Source organism: Panthera uncia, assembly GCF_023721935.1.
Source record: "Panthera uncia isolate 11264 chromosome D3 unlocalized genomic scaffold, Puncia_PCG_1.0 HiC_scaffold_8, whole genome shotgun sequence".
Lineage (NCBI taxonomy): Eukaryota > Metazoa > Chordata > Mammalia > Carnivora > Felidae > Panthera > Panthera uncia.
The window spans coordinates 71,610,944-71,631,260 of NW_026057586.1; the positions used below are offsets into that span (position 1 = coordinate 71,610,944).

Here is a 20,317-nt window from a genome sequence, read left to right on the forward strand (position 1 = left end):
CAATAGATGTTCCTATGTCAGCAGCTTCCTCTCAGACACACCTCAGTGTGCCAGCAGCTGCCTTGAGAACTTGACTTATTACGTGGAAATAGCCTCTTACCACACCTGGCCATACCCTCTGTGTCCAGAATGTTCACCCCAGGAGAAAACTCCATATAAGCCTGGATATGGCTTTGAATACCAGGTCCTTCAATTTTGTCCTGGTCTATCAGATCTTCTACCCCACCCAACCCCTACCTGAAAGGATGAAGGGGCTCTTCCCACACACATTTCACTGCTTGTTTCTCTTACTGTCCCAAGAAAAGCTCAAGAGTTCCCTCTTAAATAATGCCTCTCTATGGTTCATGCAGAATTACCAGGATGCAATTTGAGCCAGATCAACTGGGTCTGATAAATGTCTGCTGGGTGGACGTTCTCTCTGTCTTTGGGGCATTAGTCCCACAATACCCCCACCAGCACACATCAGCCCTGCATTCACAGTTTGCACCAATAAGAGCCATCCCCTCAGTCCTGTGTCTCCCAGTGCTAAGCTGCGGTACCACCTGCATGATTGTCCACCACCACACAGATAGGTGCAGGGATGCCTCAGTGAAACCAGTGCTCTCCTCCTCCAAATGAGCCTTCTTATGTTTTCATGGATGATCTGGGCCCCTCATGCTAGAAGGTGAGGCAGGAAAAATCCATGCATAGAAAAGTCACTCCACAGTGGGGCATCAGTCCATGCAGCAGGAATCAGGGCCTGAGCTGTAGGTTATGAATCTACACTTTACAAGGGAAGCCTCTGCAATCCAGCAGCCACTTGGAGTGGCCACCAGGGGGCAGAAGAGATCACCGGGCAAAGCCACCTGCATATGCTAGGGTCCAGGCATGAGGACTTCTAACAGGAACGGGGGCGGGGTTAGTTAGCAGGACCTGAGACCCTCGGGTCATTTGACATTGGTCATTTGTCTATAGTGTCATCATTCACCCTCAAGTACAAATTCTTCAGGCTATGGTCCTGCTCATGGAGACAATGCCTATTTCTCTAATATAGTGCAGGCAAAATGCCTCCCACCAAGCCATGCCCTGGCCCACCCTCGTGGAACAAAGGGCTGTCACTGTCCACAAACACCCTTCCTCCCTGTGATCACGTGTTTCCTCCTCCCTCCCCTGTGCTGACAGGCCCCTGCCCTGACAGACTCAGCTGCTCCTCCTTCCTGGAAGTTCCTCTCACTTCCCCCTCACTTGTGCCTCCAAGTACCTCCCTCAAGGAAGCGAGGGGGGACTGGAAAAGTCTAATCTTCCCTTTCCCAGTGCCTGTAACGCAGTGATTTTCTCACTAAACTGTTTTCAACTTATCTTCTACATTAAGATGTTTAGGATATATTTTTCCCAAAAACTGAAGACAGCCTAATTATGGTAAGCCTGCCCTTGATGAGCTCATCAAGGGCAGGCTTACCATAATTGAGCTACTGATCTTGAAGCCCCCTCTCATTCTCTTATACAGCAAATATTTCTTTTTTGCACCTGATCTGCCCCTGCCTCTCACTGCAATATGAGGATACTGAAGCACAGACCTTTGACCTACTGCAGGAGCTCACAGCCAGAGCAGACATTTACAGAACCATGATGGTTTTGATTTCTCCATTAGGTTTGACTGAGGATGAATTTTATTTGGTGTCTATGGCCGATGAGGTGTGATCTGATGTAGGACCCAACACCTGACTAAACCTCATAGTGTTACTTATAAAATGGGTTCAGATAATAAAGACAGACTCCACCTCTGAGGTATTAAGGGCCAACCAGGCAAGGGGTGAACCCAGAACCTAATCTGGAATAGAGGTGTTGGCCCCAGACTATGGGACCAGGCTGCCCTTCCCCTCTCTGTGCCCCTTGGGGTTAAGCCCTTCCCTGAAACCACAAAGCTCCTCAGCAGCAGCCCCTGACTCCCAGCTGATTTGTATAAACAGTAGGTCCTTTGAGGAAGGGGAGAAGAGAAGCCCAGAGGAGACTTTGCCCAGCTTGGGTCTGGGTAGCACCATCAGAGCACCTCCACCATGGCCTGGACCCCTCTCCTACTCAGTGTCCTGGCGCACTGCACAGATGTTCATCACACTGTATAGGATGAGGGACTAGAGGGGTATAATCCCCCCCACACCTGTGCTCAGTGGCTCTGTGTGAGCCTTAAGGGGATGGTCCTGACCAGAGAAAGGTGTGGATAGGTTCTCATTTTTCAGATTCCATCCACCAGCCAGCCCCATTAACCCCAGGGCTGAGATTGATTAGAGGGGTGCCCTGGGAGTGAGGGAATCCCTGGAGCTCAATCCAGCCAGGCAGCATAAGGGATTTCCTGGAAACGGGTTCTTCATCTTACAGCCCAACTCATTTTTCTCTCTTGTAGGCTCCATGGTCTCCTACGTGTCAATGCAGCCCCATCAATGTCGGTGACCCTGGGACAGACAGCCTGGATCATGTGTAGTGGAAACAACATTGGAGGGAAAGACATTCACTGGTACCAGCAGAAGACAGACCAGCCTTCCATGCTGATTATCTATTATGATAGCAACTGGCCCTCAGGGATCTCTGACCAGTTCTCTGGCTCCAACTTGGGGAACATGGCCACCCTGACCATCAGCATGGCCCGGCCTGAAGACAAGGCTGACTATTACTGTCAGTCATATGATAGCAATTATGATGCTCATAGTGACACAGGCAGATGGGGAAGTGACACACAAACCCCTTCCCCATGTGTGTAACACTCTCCTCTAGATCCAGGGGGCCTGTGGACAAGTCAATGAGCAGGTCTAGCCCAGGCTCCCAGATATGAGATCCCCAGACCTCCCTCCCCACCCAGCTCACCAGGCAGGCTCTGCACAGGGTGGGTCAAGGGAGGGTATGCACACAGTTACTGTAACTATATTCAGTGGGTGGAGGAATGACTGAACATGTTAGATGACACGGAAGACAGTTGTTAAAGACAAATCTTTTAAAACATCCCAAAATGACAATTACATGATCTGAAACATAATGTGGTATTGTCAGCAGATTTGATGGTAGGAAAGAAGAGATTCGTGAACTTGAGTTCATGGCAATAAAAACTACTAAGCTGGAAAGAAAACTCAATAAATCATCAAGGTGGTTAGGATAGCTTCATGCAGCCTAAAGTCTGTATTTGGAGTAGCTGAGGGAGAGAAGGTAGGGAGCAGGTGGTTAATACAACAATATTCAAAGAAAAAAGGTATTCCAAATTTGGCGAAGCCTAGTAGACGACGTATCCGTGAGCTCAACAAACCTCTGACACAGGAACATGAGAGACAGCACAGCACACATCGTAATGAAATTGCTACAAACCAGCGATGCAGATACTCTCACAGCCAGAGAAAAGAGAGTCCTGTTCCCTACAGAGGAACCAGCATCATGGTGGAAACACATTTCTCATTACAACCGTGTAAGCAGGAAAACTGGGGAGCAATGGTTTCAAAATACTAATAGAAAATACCTGTCAACTTTATCTTCACCCACGAAAAATGTCATTGAAAAGTGAAGACAAAATAAGCCTTTCTCAGGCTGCAAACCTCACAGAACTGCTCACCCACAGACCCTCAGCACAAGCAATAGTAAAGGATCCCTGCTGGCAGAAGGAGAGGGTGACAGAGGGAAATGTGAATCTATACAGAGATAGACTAAGTATCTGATATCATAACTATATGGATAAATATAGTAAGATTCTATTGCTTGATGTCTATAAAAGTCAACTGTTTGAGCAGATATAATAACAATATGTTATGACTTACAAGCAATATAAAAATACAATATATGAAAATAAGGAAAATATAGGAAAAAGGATGGGGGAAGGAATATGTTATCACGTACTTATTCTACATGTGAATGACATCATGTCATAAGGAGGTGCATTAATAAGTGAGGAAGAGAAGACTTCCACCCCTAAATAAGACATAAAATGAAGCCATTTGAACCACAACAAGTAAGAGCTACTAAGGTACATTCGTTAGGATTCTCCAGAGAATATGGATGCAATAGACCATGTGTCTCATATCCAACAGTATGTATATTTACAGGTTACACACACACATATGCAGAGAGAGAGAGAGAGAACAGAAAGTTATTTTAAGACCTGGGTCATGTGGTCATGGGGCAGCAGGTCTGGAAGATGCAGGGAGACAGGAGGGCTGGGCATTCAAGCAAGACTGATGTTGCAAAGTTCAGTCAAAATTGAGTCTGAATGTTTGCCACGTTAGCAGGAGACAGAGAAGAAAATGAAAGGATCAAATCAAACTTCTACAGATGAAATCTGCAGCGTCTCAGATCACAAGCACCAGGGTTGAGATGAGCAGCAGACACGACAAGGGGAACAACACGTGGGGGAATCTGCAGACACAGCACAGACCCTGCAGAGGGAGAGACAGAAAAAATGTATAATCTTTAAATTTAAAGAGAATCACCATGCTTTATGACACCTTTAGCAACATAATAGGATGTGAGTGTGTCAGAAAAGGAGATAAAGTGGGGTGCAGAGGATAGTAAGAGTTAGAGGGAAATTTTTCTAAATTTGTTGAAAACTCAAAAGTAGTAACATGTCCAAAAATCTTAACAAACTTCAAGCACAAGAAATAAGAAAAAAAAAAACCAACAAATGACAAATCCATTAATATCAAACCCCAAAGCACTGAAAAGAAGACAGTCTTAGAAGCAGCCAGAGGAAGAGACACTCTGCACTCAGAGGAACAAAGAGACGGATTCCAGTAGATTTTGTACTGGCGGAAATGCCAGTGAGAGACAGTGGATTAACATCTCTAAATTACTGAGAAAAGGTAAAGCCTTTTTCTTCATCTAGAGAAGATGTCCTTCAATATGGAGTCTAAATTGAAAGTTTTCTGAAACAAAAACCAACAGAATTGTTCATCAGCTGACCCATAATACAAGCAATAAGTGGACATCCCTCCTGCTGGAGAAGGTGATTGCAGAAAGAATGTGAATCTACAAAATGAATGTAAAAACCAGAAATGCTAACTATAGGGATAAATATTAAGGCTTTTTTATTATTTAAATCTCTTTAAGATATAATGTGCTGTGTACAGCAAATATAATAACTATGTATGTTGGAATTTCTAATATAGGCAAAATTATATATATAGTAACATCCTACAAATATGCTGAGAGGTGAGAGATACAAGTATGTTACCAGGTTCTTATACCCCATGTAACATGGGATATTCATGTATTCATCACCTGAAGGTAGATTATTACAAGTTACTGAGAATAAGACAGCAAGAACTTATAGTTAATACACAAAAAAAAGTAAGACAGAGGCATGAATATTCTCCATTAATATAAAAATACAGTTAAATGGAAAGAGGAAGTGAAAAGCACATGGGACAACTAGATAATAAATACATGGATACTATTATTAAACGTGAGTATTAACACATTCAAGAAATGGTCTACACCACGATTAAAAGACAGAAATTGTCAGATTGAATTTCACAGCAACACCCAAGTAGATACTGCAATTAAGAAACCCACAGTAAAGGATATGACACTAAGATCTAAGCAAGAGTTCAGGACAAGGTACACCCAATTGTACTGCACCATGTGGGACATGAAACATTCACAGACAACAGACAGAAAATCTGGGAAGGTGAATTGAAAAGTCAAAAATGCTTATGATAAAAAGTTTTATCTATCTCTTTAACACACACAAAGATGCAAGAAATAGCCACAGGGCACATTTCATGAGAACAGCTACAGAAATGCCCTCACATGCCCCTTCTCCCCCTAGTCTTTCAGATTTTCAAACACAGAGTGACAAGTGCTCCGCTATGGATCCAAGAGGTGAGCACAGCTCCTCACGAACCAGATCCATGACCCCACCAGGAGCACGGAGATTTTCTCCACCAGCCTTAGAAGCAGTATTTTCAAGGGGACCAGTGGGGGCATGAGGGAGGTGTGGGGAGGCCAGGCTCTGCTGTGGGCTCAGGACATGGAACTCTGGGGTCCCCACCATGACCTGGACTCTCTCCTGCTCACCCTTATCACTCTCTGTCCAGTTGCTGCCTCCCTGGCCCTGCCCACAAGCCTACCCTGGATAGGACCTTGAGCAGGACTCTGACCCTGGGTTCAGTCCAGGGGATGCTGCAGGGGGTGACACCCCATAGAATGAGCCCCATAGTCTCCTGAACCTAAAGTTTCCCTACAACACACAGCTGTCCCTTGTAGAGTGGCCATGAGACCCATGTCACTCCCACCTGCTCAAGTGAGCAGAGAGAGAGGACCAAGCAGTAATGCAGAGCGGACCAACAGGTCATGTCCCTGTACAGCCAAACGGCCTCCACCATCCTCACAGATTCTCCAGCTGTAACATGGGACACAACCTCGCTGACCATCCAACATGCAGGCCGAGGAAGCTCCTTTCTAGGCCAGACCAGGATGGGGATGGCAGAAGCCCTACTGGCCAGCCCCACACTCCCCACCTCCCACCCTGGACAAGTTCCACCCCAAAGAGCTCAGGGACTGAATCCAGGATACCTGGGCTCCACTCTGGACTCACCCTACTTTCTTCTGTTCTCTGGGAAACTAGTCTCTGGGCATTAGCTTCACTTGCTATGAAATGGGATCTTATACAGGTGTAAGAAACACATTTTGTTTGAAATTAAATAATATAAAACATTGAAGAGTCTCATTAATGAGAGTGACTCAGTGGGGTCTCAGTGAGTTAACCTTTGTGATGGACTCTCTTGTTTTCTTTTATGGGAATCCAAGGGAAATCTTTCAGGTAAACTGTGACCTGTATCATGTGTATTGTATCCAAGTCTGAATTAGCCAATTTCACCAAACCATGGACAGGCCAGGTTAAAATCCTCCCACACCAAACTCCATGAGATTTGATTTGTATTAAAAAATAAAAGTAGTGAAGATAGCAGTAATAACAATAAGATTAAAGATTAAAGATTTGGCACAACTGAACCTTGTGCCAGAAGAATTACCCATTGTTCTGAGGACCAACTACACTAAAAGAGATACAGGAGGCATCAGTCTTGATTCCTAAATAGGCAGGAATCTGGTGGCTAAGGGACATCACACAGGTTTGTCTGGACATTGACCCTTTTCAAATGCACTGCACTTTACCCTGCATTCTCCTTTTTATAAGAAGACAGTGGACCAGGACAAGGCATTTCAACCCTGGGACAATGACAGGAATCACATCTGTCCTACCTCCTGTACTGTGTATGTGACCTGTGTGTGTTGTACTGTGCTGTGCTGGGCTGGGGAGGGCAGGGCAGGGCAGGGGGGTAGCTGTCTGAGAGAGGCTGGTAACCCTGGTCCACACCCTTTCTCAGGTGACAGGTGCTGTGGGGTGACCTGACCTGCAGAAGGGAAGCTCCCGGTCTGAGTCTCCTCCACCAGCAGGGGGCAGCAGAGCTGCATCAGGAGCAGCAGGACGGAGGCTGGGGCTGCCCAGGTGGAGCCTCACAGGGACACCCGGCCTGGGGGTCACCAGGTGTCCAAAGTTCACTCATCAGAAGGAAGTCACGATGATGCACCCTATCTCCTCAGGCTGCAGGGACAATGTTCTGCAGGTCAGATTCGCACAGGGACATCCAGGGCCCTGACAGGAGTCCTGACACAGCTTACCTCATCTGGGAAATTCCAGTCACCTCACTGTCCAACAGAAGTCTCAGGGAACTGACCCTTCTGTGATGGGCACGATGAGCGATGCCCTGACCACTCTCCCTGTGCCTCTCCCTTTCCACCTCCAGGCAGACTCAAACCAAGGCTGTGGCTTCCTTGCTCAGCAGTGTCTCAGGGGGCAGGAGGTGAGCCAATCAGAGCCCCCGGTCACTGGAGGGAGGGTCTGCAGTCTCCTTGTGAGACTTTCTCCAGAGAAAAGTGGATTCTCCCAGCCTTAAACCACAGCTCTGGTCCCTGGGATGTCCTTGGTTAAATGACAGGATCCAGCTCCTTGCAGTGACCACTGTCTATCCAATTCCCAGAAGTCACTCTGTGTGTAAAGACATGGCCCTGGAACCCAAACAGAGTCACAGAGCCTGAAGTGGGCTTCTCAGTCATGGATGGCTTCTGGCACTTTTCACATGTTTATATAAAAAATGGCTGAAAAAATAAAAGGAATCAAAGTTTTCACTATGCCAGTTGCTGGTCTGTGGTGGGATGGTGGGCTGTATGGAGAGGAAAGTAACATGTGGTGATCAACTAGAAATTGTGATGTATCTCCAACAGCAGGTGGTTGTGCAAGTAAACTCCCACATATACCATGATGAACAAACATTAGAATGAGAGTATGACATGCCAAGGACGGGACATGAATGTGTCTGGAGGACACAAAGAGGACATGAGCAGGAGGTATAGTCAGTGAGGCCACACATCACCTTCCCCTGAATCAGGTGTTGCTGGCATCTCTCCAAGGGCCCAGCCCCGCCCCATGGCCATGCTCCTGAAAGGCCTCCAGCATGCTGACTCAGCTACCCTTGTTGTCAGAGGCCCTGGGACAGATGGCCATGACCACCTCTCAGGGAGACAATGTAGAAACCTTTGGTGTTCAGTGATACCAGCAGAAGCCAGGACAGACTCCTGTGCTGGTCATATATGACAATAGCAAGCCTCCCTCAGGGATTCCTGACTGATTCTCGGGCTCCAACTTCAAAGACACAGACACCCTAAACATCAGCAGGACCAGAGTCGAGGACAAGGCCGACTATTACTGTCAGGTGTGAAACAGTGGTAGACATGCTCACAGTGACAAAGGCAGACAGGAAAGTGAGACACAAACTCCCTCCCCATCTTTCACACACTCTCCTTCAGTCCCAGGAGGACGGTGGACAAGCATTCAGCAGGTCTGCCCCAGGTGCCCAGATCTGAGATTCCCAGACCTCACTCCCAACCCAGTCTCCAGGCAGGCTCTGCACCCTGTGGATCAGAAGTGCATATGCAGAAGGCAGGATGAAGCTGTCACATTTTCTTGGCTAGGGAATTTGTTGTGGATGGAAGACCTGGCTGGAAGGACAGACAGAGACATCCATGGAGACATGACAAGCTCAAAGTGACAAGGGGTAGTCTTAGTTTTCAGTAGAACAGAATCATTGTTGTGTTACTGGGTGGAAGCACATCTAATTTAGAACTGGTACCTCTAGGGCAGCAGAGTGTAGGGTCATGGTGACAGGCAGTCATAATTTTGCAGCAGGCCTCCAGGAATATCAGTGACTAGGGACATGCTCAGTTCCACCTCTTGACTCCTGACAAACAACTAGCTATCTGACAAACACCACCATATATTGGATACAGATTTACCCCAAGTGTTGCTCCAGACACACAAGGTATTTCCACATGGCAAGCACAGTAACTGAGTCTGCCAAAGGCCATTAGTCCATTCATTCAAGACAGCTGTTTCAGAGTATTGGCGAAGAGGGTTGAACCAAGGAATTCCATGGGGAAGGGCACACTGCAGCCCTTCATATCACGTGAAATGAGTGCCTTGGGAAGAAACCACACTGAGATATTAGTGGGCGAGGCACTCTGGAAATCCATGGGTAATAGTTTGGGAGGAAGCATTGCAGTCAAAGTAAGCAAGTCTCTACCTACAGTAAAGGTCTATTCCAAGAAGAACAGAGCTATCCTGTCCAGGATGGAAGAGGTCTAATGTAATGAGTCAGCCAGCAGGCTCCAGGCAGATTCTCAAGCGAATGATCTCCTACTGAGAACTAAGGCTTGGTCTCTACCGTTGGCAGTTTGGTCCTCAGAAGTGGCCAGGTCAGCTTCAGTGAGTGGAAATCCACAGTGATCACCTCATGAATAACCATACACTTTCCAATATGTGCTATGGAGCCCACTGGACCAGTTTACAAGTGGATGGACAAGAAGGCTGACCACTGTCCCCAGACATGTCACATCATCCACCTGATTATTAATATCACTTCCTCTTGACACTATGGTAGGCATTTTCATGGAAAACAAATTTTGTCCACCACTGTACTCATTGGAGGGGTTTCTACTCACATGTCTCTTCCTCCAACATCTTTCATCAATTTTATTTAAGCTTTATTTTATTTTTTAGAGAGAGAGAGAAAGTGGGGGGTGATCAGAGAAGGAGGGGAACAGAAGAACCAAAGCAGGCTCTATGCTGACAGCAGCGAGCCGGAAGTGGGGCTCAAACTCATGAATCATGAGATCAGAACCTAAGCTGAAGGTGAAGGCTCAAACTACTGAGCCACCCAGGTGCCCTTCTTTCACCAATTTTCTTATTTTTCCTTCCAAATCTCTGACCATACAGCCAAACTATGAGTCAGAACCCATAGGTTAGTATATAGCCAACTCTGTCCTTCTGTTCCAGGTGAAATGAACCAACTACTCAGCTCAAATATTACCTATTAGAGAATTTTCACCACACATGTTATGCAGGACAGTCCCACATTAGGACTGTAGTACTAATAGTTTAACTCTCAGAGTTGGCTGCATACCATACAGGAACCTCTGTAAGTCAGCCCTCTGTTATTTTCTCTATAGTAGCACAGGCCATAGTTGTGGGAGACAGAGAAAAGACAATGCTGCAGGGGTTGGGGTCATGGACACCCAGCTTCTTCCTCACGCAACTCACTTGTGCCTTCAGAACCTGGTGAAGCCTGATCTCAAATTTATCTCTTCTGTTTGATGATGGAGAGCTGCTGTGAATGCCCAATTCCATGCATGGTTCATCAGATAACACCTGGTCATGCAAGCAGCTCACATCACACGGTAATCTAGTGGCTTCTAAGGAGCATTCCATCTCTGTTAAGTTCAGTAGGAAGCCAAAGTGTTTGCCAAGCATAGCTTTCTATTTATACACATGTAAAAAAAAAATTAGATAGCTACCTATCTATTTCAGTTCTAGGAACATCATTATTAACTAAATGATACTAACGTCCTCTGTCAAATGAGTCTGAACACTAATATGGTCCTGCTGTTCACTGTGGTAACCATACCTACTTCTCATTGGTGAGGAAATGGAACTCTCTGTCTCCTAGAAACTCAAGGATCTCATCAACTACCACTTAGGTACCCAATTCAGAGTTCAGTGTATAGAATATATATGTGCATATGTTGTAAATGTATGTATACATTTACACACACACATATCTTCAAGCACACAATGCAGACACAATTAATATATACGGGCACAAATACAATATATTCATATATGTGTATGTATATAAAAGATATAATAATGAAGGGATGTGTGACAGGAATTTGATGTCATGCGGAACACACACACATGGGTGAGCTGCAGATAAGCCACAGTGACTCAGCTACAAAAGAGCTCCTGCTTCCCTTTCAGTTTGCAGGGAAGCTCACACAGGGACTCCTCTTGTGAGTCCCCTTATATTTGCAACATACAGCGATGAGAATTCTAACCCATCACTCCTGTCCCTGAGGTTATAATATGAGAAAATAATCACCTTGGAACTCAAATAGTTTTGAATCACAGACTCCTAAGGTCCTCACTGTCCCTGCATCCTCAGAGAAACCAGACTCTTCTCCACAGGGACTGACTCCAAACACACTCTTTAGTTCTTCTAAACTAAACTGTTCCTTCTTCCCATTCTGAGCAACTCCAAGGTCACCTCTGCAGAGAGGCCTCCTCCAGGCTCTCACCACACATCACCTGCCTGTCACCTTGTCTCAGTGCAATTCATTATCTGCACATCATCCAACATGACACATGTTCCCCTAACATTATATTTATTAACTGATAGTTTTGTGTTAATTATCCTAACTGGTCGCAAAGTTCTTAATGCAATACATGCACATCTCAAACAGAGGCATGAACATTCAGGCACTTATTTTTCTCTCACAGAAACAACTTTGAAGTCAGACAGCATTTCTCTAGGTAGTCAGCAATTCCGTGAGGTCCCACCTCTGCCCACGTTCTGTCCCACTATTACTGCTATGGAGGCTTTGCTTTTCACTGATGTTGACAACAGACCTCGGGATGATTGCTGCAGCTCTAGCTACCACACCCATGTTAAAGAGGAAAGGCACTCACTGCATATCTGGTATGCTTTATCATTCACAAGAAGAAAAGTCCCCAGAAAAGACCCCAGCTTACTGACACATCCATGTGCCAAATCTGGCCCACAAGGTCACTCTTGGACAAGAGGGACTTGAGAATAGTAATGGTGTGGCTTCTAAATGAATATAGAGACAAGATACAGGTAGAAGGGTTTGGAGACTGTCTGTTGCATTACCAAATGTGTCCACTGTGCTGCTCCACACACAGGAAGGTAACTGAGCAAGACCTCTGTCTTGTTCACACTCCTTTCTCAGGACAGAATGTGCCAACCCAAGTGAATCTGAATAACTGATGGCTGGGTGAGTGTTCTCTGTGTCTGTCTTTGGAGTGGTAGCCACCACCACCCTATTTTGTGTACCAGGAGCCGGCGCCAGTAAGACACAGTTCCTAAATGCCGTGTCACCTGTGGTGCCAAACCCTAGAACCACACCCGTGACCAACCATCACCCCAAAGATATAAGCAATGATACCTCAGATGGGCCCTGCTTTCTCCTCCTCACATCAGGCTGTTTCTATTTTCATGGATAATTTGGTCTTCTCCTGCCTGGTCTTGAGGCTGACGGGGACCTACAGAAAGGAGCAGTTCCTCCCCTGGGATCAGCAGTCCAGGGATCAGGGAAACAGGACTGAGCACTGGGTTCTGCATCTCCACCTGGACAGGGGACTTCCCTGTTCCTGAAGCAGCCAATGTGGAGGGGTCACTAAGGGGCAGCAGAGATCATCTGGCAAAGCCACTTGCACATGGGGAGGGTCTGGGCATCAGGTGTTCTAACAGGAGGGAAGGTGGGTCACCATGATCTGAGATCAGAAGAAAAAGGGATAGGTTTCTACAGTATCAGCTTTGACAGTGATGTAAAATTCTGATTCAGTGTTTCTCAGATCTGACTTCTATAGAACTTGCCTGTGTTACTAGCACAGATCCAGAAATTCCTGTTTCTCCAGCCCGACCCATATCTGGTAAACTCAATCAAAACTTCCACAAGCTGGGTCTGTCCCTGACACTGAGTACACCATGGGGATACTGAGGCATAGCATGGATAACCTGTCCCAGAAGTTCTCCAACAGGACACATTCCTACCGTACCTCAATGGTTCCTCAAAACTCCATGTGCACTAGACAAGGGAGAAATTTTGTTCAGGTTATGAAGTTCCCCAACACAGAACTGGGGTAGGACACTTCACTGACCTAAGTTTCTCCAGTCACCTAAAGAGTAAACATTCTGTAATAAGTTCAGAAAATGCAGACTCCAACTCTGAGCTCTGCTGTGACCACACCCAACCAGGAGCCTGGACAAGGAGAGGGATGCAGTTGTGGACCCCAACTATGGGCTCAGAGGGTGAAGCAGAATCCCTTGGGCTGAAAGTGGATCTGAAAGGCTGCCCCTCCCATCTCTGTGTCCCTTGGGCTGAGCCCATTTCTGAAACCACAAGGCCCCTCAGCAGCAGCCCCTAGCCCTGGCTGATTTGCATGAACAGCAGGTGTCTCCAGCAAGGGGATAAGTCAGGCCTGGGAGGAACCCTGCCCAGCCTCAGGACCTCAGGGAACAGAATCGAGGCACCTCCACCATGGCCTGGACCCCTCTCCTCCTCGGCCTCCTCGCTCACTGCACAGGTGCTGTGCCCAGGCTCGCACCCACCCCAGGCCCAGGGTTCTGGGACAAGCCTGGTCCTGACTCTGAGCTCAGCAGGGGAGTCTCAGTGGGGACAGGATGCTCAAGACCCTGATGTGGGATGGGGGGCTGGTGGGGTGATAGCCCCCCACTGTGTTCACTGATCTGTGTGAGCCCTGAAGGGCTGCACCTGCCCAGGGAAAGGGGTGGGGTCTGGTTCTCATTTGTTCAAAGGCTCCATCCACCAAGCAGGGAATAAGATGACAGCAGAGTGGAAACTGGGGCCTAGAGAATCACTGGAGCTTAAGCCAGGCAGGTGGGAGTGTTCAGGGGATGACACCCCAGGCTGGAAACCCACCTCTCACCTTCTCTCTTGCAGGCTCCGTGGCTTCCTATGTGCTCACTCAGCCCCCATCAGTGTCAGTGAACCTGGGACAGATGGCCAGGATTACGTGTGGAGGAAACAACATTGGAAATAAATATGCTTACTGGTACCAGCAGAAGTCAGGCCAGACTCCTGTGCTGATTATCTATAAGGATAGCAACCGGCCCTCAGGGATCCCTGACCGATTCTCAGGCTCCAACTCGGGGAACACGGCCACCCTGACCATCAGCGGGGCCCGGGCCGAGGACGAGGCTGACTATTACTGTCAGGTGTGGGATGACAGTGATAATGCTCACAGTGACACAGGCAGATGGGGAAGTGAGACACAAACCTCTTCCCCATCTCTGTCATGCTCTCTCCAAGCCCCTGGAGACCTGTACACAAAGCAATGAGCAGATCTGGTCCAGGTCCCCAGATCTGAATTCCCCCCACCTCCCTCCCCATCCAATCTCCAGGAAGCTCTGCACGGGGAGGGTCAGGAGTGCATTTACAGCTGACAGCGCTAGGCTTCCCTGCTTCTTGGGGCCTGGGTGTGAACTGGGGACAGAGGGCCTGGGTGGAGAAAAGACACAGGGAGACTTTCGTCCAGTGCTCATTATCTCTGCACTTCCATGTGGTGGCTGTGGGCTACTGCTCTCACAACTGACAAGGATTAGAGCCCCAAATTTCCCAGCTCACCTGAGGTCCTGAAGTCCTGGTGTCATGTGTAGAGCCACCTTCACCTGAGTGCAGTAGACACCGTGAGGTCACCCACACCCTGTCTTTTGGGCTCACACACTCACCCACTACTTCCTGGAGCCTCTGACAGCTCATAGGGGTGCTCCTCATTGCCAAGGGCTCTTGCTTCAAAGAATTGCCTCCCCACGTTTATGTCCCTTCTCAGAGAGATTCAGTTAAGTGATCTCCTGAGGCCTAGAGGCCAAGGCCCTGCCCCACTTTCACATGTCCTGAAAGGTCCCAGCTTTGGAGCTCCCTGCAGGAATGAGGCCTCATCTGATGTCTCACTCCGTGTGGGTCACTTCTCCTTCTGCCCAGTCTGACCTCCCTCTTCCTTCCAGATCTCCTGCACATGCATTTCTCCATCTCAGAGTCAGCTTCCAGGAACCCAATCCAGGATGGCCAGCATCCCTGACAGGGTCCTCTCAGACCTGAAGAGGCCACTGTATACACACAGAGCTAGGGTTTCTCCCCCAGATCACCAATGCGCATGTCCAATCCCCACAAATGTGCTCAGCCTTTAAGACGATACAAAATACATTTTTCTCTGCTGGGATATTTATTTTTGTCCCAGATGATTTGATATCGTATAGCTTCAATATTAAGATATAACTATTTGTGAACACATCTGATGTTATGTTATATGATAATGGGATGAGACAGGAGAACAAAACAAACTTATGGTCAATATATATCCAAACACATCCTACAACATTAGGAAGAAGCACGTTACTTCTATACTGCTCATTTCTGTGACTACCCTGTGCTCAGAGGGGTGTCTATAATGTCCTTCTTCACTATTCACCCCATATCTCCTTCCCACAGCAAATACCTGAGCTAGTCGCCATCACTGCCCATTGATAGGACTAGACCTGCATTCTGGAAAGTTAGTTCATTATCATACCTGCTGAATTGGATTGTGGTGCATTTATGACTGTAATGCAGACTCAGGGAGTATTAGGGGATCTTCTGAATCCTTACACACCCTTCTTGCCCCAATTGTGCACTAGAAACGCAGCTCCCCTGTGATAGTACCATGAATAACCCCAGCCAGTGCCCTGCACTTTTCCTGATGATTCACTTCCAGGAGAAGCCTAAAGCAGACAAGACACACTCTCGGCCTCCAGAGCCGTGCAGCCCATATTCCCTGGGTTCTCACCCCATCCACAGCACACACTCCATGTGGCTGGTGAAAGAGTCCATTCTTAACACATTTTCTCCACAGCACTACACATCACTACAATCTGTACCAAGCTTACGTGACCAGAGTAAAACTGTTATGCCCCATGTCCCAGGGGGCCCGGTAGGACCCAGGGAGATAAACAGAGAAATGAGATATTCAACCATGGCCCAGATCTCTAGCCTGTGACACTCAGTGAGCACACAGTCCCCTGAGGAGGGGGGTGGGGAGGTCTCCACAAGATGCAGCTGCAGGCGAGGCAGGTCTGGGTGGGGCCCCAGGCATCTGCATATGGAACAGCTCCCAGGTGCCTGTGGTGCTGATCCTCCCAGGACCACACTCTGTGTGGCCTCACTCCTGCTCTCTGGCTGCTCCCAGCACAGGTGAGAGGCTCACAGGGAGCCACAGTGTGAGGCACAGGTGCCCTACTCTCCTTCCCATCCTGGGTCCATGGCGTCAGGCCTTGCAATCCCCTGTGTCCACATCGCTCCCTCCCCTAAGGGCTGGGCCAATGATTTCTGACTCAGCCTCCCTTTATTCCTCCAGCCCCCTCTCCTCTCCTTTCTTACAGGCTCGATGCCTCCCCTGATCTGAGGAAGACTCCCCCTGTCAGTGGCCCCAAGCAGGCCCAGGATCCCCTGTTCTGCAAATGAGCTCAGGAGTGAACATCTCTCTTGGTACCGACAGAAGCCAAGCTTGTCCCTGAGCTGGTTATATAGACAGATAAGAGTGACCATCAGGGTTCAATTCTGAGGATGGAACTTTGGGACATGGCCCCCCTGAGCTTGACCAGAACTAAGGGCCAGGACAAGGCTGACCATTGCTGTGCCACTTACCATGGCAGTGGGTGTGTCTTCAGTGACTCAAGGTGACACAGAAGGATGGGGATGGGACACAAACCCTCCTACCATGGCCCGGCTCTCACTCTCACCTGTCCTCTGAGCAGCTGCTGGTCAGGACTTAGGTCGGGTAGGTGTCCTCCCTGGTCCTGGCCCAGGCCCTGCACTGTGGGCGACTCTAGCAGTTCTCTGTCCACTGGTCTATGTTTATCCTACTGAACAGTGGCAGAGTGGGGGGCTAGTATGACTATGGGAGCTGGAGTCAGGATTTACAGTAGGTGATAAAGATTTAGGATGTCATTATACATCACATGGGCCCCAGATGTAATCACATGTCACTTAGGAGGGGAGACAGCTGTCTCGGCACAGTCCTGCAGGAATTCCTCTTCCCTTGGGTACAGACAGCCTGAATGGGCCACAAGGCAGCATCTCCTTTGGTTCCTGGATAAGGTGTCCACACATCATCAAGGGCTGCCTGACGCTTCTTGAAAAGGGGACCAGGCCCCTCCTGCCCCAGGCCCTTCCTTCCTTAGATTTTACAGAAACCGTGAAGGAAGTGCAGACCATTGTGGGTCCCATCTGGGGTCTTTCTCCTGGTGCCATGTCCTCCCGCTGCCCCAATCCCATCACCTGCACCAGGCAGGCCTTACCTTTAGCTCAGGCCTGACCCACATGGCCTCACACTCATGCCCACGCTGACCCTGCATGGATGTTGTGCCTGTATTTGGGCCTCGCCTGTCACTCTGAAAGGAAAGATGAATGAATAAGCTGAATTTCTCTTCATGATTCTTTGATGTATGGTTTTGAAATTGATTTTTAGAGCCATTGTATGAGGTAAAAACTACAAATGAGGTATTAATAAGGAAAAACAGAAGCTTCTGCAGTTTCCCCTCTGGCTTGAATCAGAGCATTACCTTCATGGCAATGGGAGACATAGGTTAAAAAATAATTTTCTCCTCACCAAAGTATGGCATGTACAATTAGAATATTTATAAAAAATTTACTTATTGACATGATGAACTACAAAGAAGATGTTAATGGAAATCCCTGTGACCAAAATAATATTTCCAGGGATTTATCAGGTTAAAGGATCATGAAAAGTTCCCTCTAGAGAATTATAGTCTGGAGATTTCCACATTAGATGTGTTCATTAACATGACAATGAATGAAGGGCGCCTGGGTGGCTGAGTGGGTTGAGCGTCCGACTTCTGCTCAGGTCATGATCTCCCAGTCTGTGAGTTCGAGCCCCATGTCGGGCTCTGTGCTGACAGCTGGGAGCCTGGAGCCTGCTTAGGATCTGTGTCTCCCTCTCTCTCTGCCCCTCCCCCGCTCGTGCTCTGTCTCTCTCTCACTCAAAAATAAGAAACATTAAAAAGTTAAAAAAAAAAAACCATGACAATGAATGGGCTGTCACCTCCCTGGTCTTCAGGGGGCCCCATGGTCAAGTTTAGCAGTGCCCCCTCCACAACTGGTATCCGGCAGAAGTGAGAAGAAGAAGCTGTCTCCTTCAGGACCTGGAACATTCTGACTGAGGTTGTCCCACATCCCCTCTCAGCCTGGGTGGCCTTCTTCACCTGGTGCAGCTGCCTTGCACCTGCCAGCCTCTGCTCTCTCTCTGCGTCTCAGGGACTGGGAACCAGCATGCCTCTCCAAACCTCCCTTTCCTGTCAGGTGTACCTCTCCCTCATGTTCCTGCTCAGCTCAGCCAGTCTGCGGAGCGTTGAGGAAAGCAGGGACAGGTCATCCGTGGGGGACGAGACAGGAGACCAGGACCAGAGCCACAAGTAGCATCCTAGTCTCCCTGTGGCTTTAGGTGGTAAGGGGGAATGGGAGGGTAACAATCACTTCCCTGAGTGGCCTCAGCCCCCAGGTGAACTGGGGAGTTCCCTGGGCTGAGCACAACTGTGACAAACCTGTCCCTACTTCAGCAGCTTCCTCCTGCAGGCCCCTTAGTGTGCCAAGTGGCTGCCAAGAGAAACTGACTTAGTACCTGGAAATTGCCTCTTACTGCACCTGAGCACAGGTGTTGTTGAACAAGTGAATCTCACAGACAAAATGACAGATGAAAATTCTAAGGATAAAGTCCCACATTCTAATGACATGCCAACTTTGGGACCATATGGGTCTGGCAGAGCCAGAGGAGACGTGAAGCAGAAGGAGGAAGGTAATGAGGCCACAGGAACACCTTTCCCTGAATCACGTGTTGTCTGTGTATCTTAGAGGACCCGACCCAGCCCCATAGCCAGGCACCTGAAAGACCACGGTGGGAACCAAGGACTGATTCCAACACACTTGTGTGAGATAGTTGTCATGTGGCCTGACCCCAAGAAGGTGACTGATCCCAGAAATTGGAAGCCAAGGCTGTTTCCTTTTACCTGATAGCTGATTGCAGGATGCTGGAGGCTATCGTCTTCCTCTTCAGTCACATGTTCTGATCTCACCACTGGTTTGTCAATTAGGAGTCCCTGAAGTGGAGGGACTTTGCATAATTTCGAACACTCATTGACTCAAGGCCACTGGAAGGGCCTGGACCCAACAGTGCCCTTTGTTTGGGTCACAGGAGGCAGAGCTCTTTGTTTCCCCACCATGGCCTGGACCCCTCTCCTGCCCCCCTGCCTCACTCTTTGCACAAGTGCTGCCCCTGGGCCCTGCCCACATGCTCAGTCCCCACAGGATCTGAGCTAGGCCTGCCCCAAAACATGAGCACAGCCCCAGCACAGCCTCAGTATTGGGACCTAGGGAATGAATCCTTGGACCTCACAACAACCTGTTCTGCTCTGTCTTTTCAGGCTCTGTGGCCTGCAGTGGGCTGACTCAGCTACCCTCAGTGTCAGTGGGCTTGGGACATATAGCAACAATCATTTGCCCTGGAGATGTACTATCAGGGAGATATCCACTGTTGTACCAGAAGAATCCAGGCCAATCTCTCATGCTGGTCCTTTATAATGATAGTCGTCTGGCATTCTATCAAACTTTCCAATGAGGAAGTAGGAAAATAGGAGCCAAAATAAGTGAAAGAAAGAGGAGGGGGGGAAGGAAGGAAGGAAGGAAAGAAGGAAGGAAGGAAGGAAGGAGAAAGAAAGAAAGAAAGAAAGAAAGAAAGAAAGAAAGAAAGGAGAGATGAGGGGTAGGGCACCCGGATGGGTCAGTTGGTTGGGCGACAGACTCTGGCTCAGGTCATGATCTCAGGGTTTGTGAGTTCGAGCCCCGTATCATGCTCTGTGCTGACAGCTCAGAGCCTGGAGCCTGCTTGGGATTCTGTGTCTCATTCTCTCTCTGCCCTTCCCCGACTTGTGCTCTGTCTCTCTGTCTCTCAAAAATAAATGTTAAAAAAAATTAAAAAAAAAAGATGAGGGGAGGGGACGGGAGGAAAGAAGGGAAGGGGAGGGGAGGGGAAAGGAGGGGAGAAGGGAAGGGACAGGAAGGGAAGGGAAGGGAAGGGAAGGGAAGGGAAAGAAGAGAAGAAAAGAGAAGAGAGGAGAAGAGAGGAGAAGAGAAAAGACATCAATCGAAACTGACCCTGAAATTC

General features: G+C 48.2%; 1 protein-coding gene across 4 annotated transcripts in view; it reads left to right on the forward strand.

Moving 5' to 3' along the window:
- Positions 1-13,589: 13,589 nt before the first annotated feature.
- The window catches only part of LOC125914000 (immunoglobulin lambda-1 light chain-like), a 243,178-nt gene continuing 236,450 nt past the window's right edge, over positions 13,590-20,317 (forward strand). For 3 of the 4 annotated variants that reach the window (XM_049619099.1, XM_049619107.1, XM_049619104.1), the window contains exon 1: positions 13,609-13,669. In XM_049619099.1, the coding sequence (XP_049475056.1) occupies positions 13,624-13,669 (46 nt within the window). In that variant the 5' untranslated portion in view covers positions 13,609-13,623. Of the gene's footprint in view, positions 13,670-14,046; positions 14,322-20,317 lie in introns of all 4 variants that reach the window. The other variant, XM_049619101.1, reaches the window with a different exon arrangement.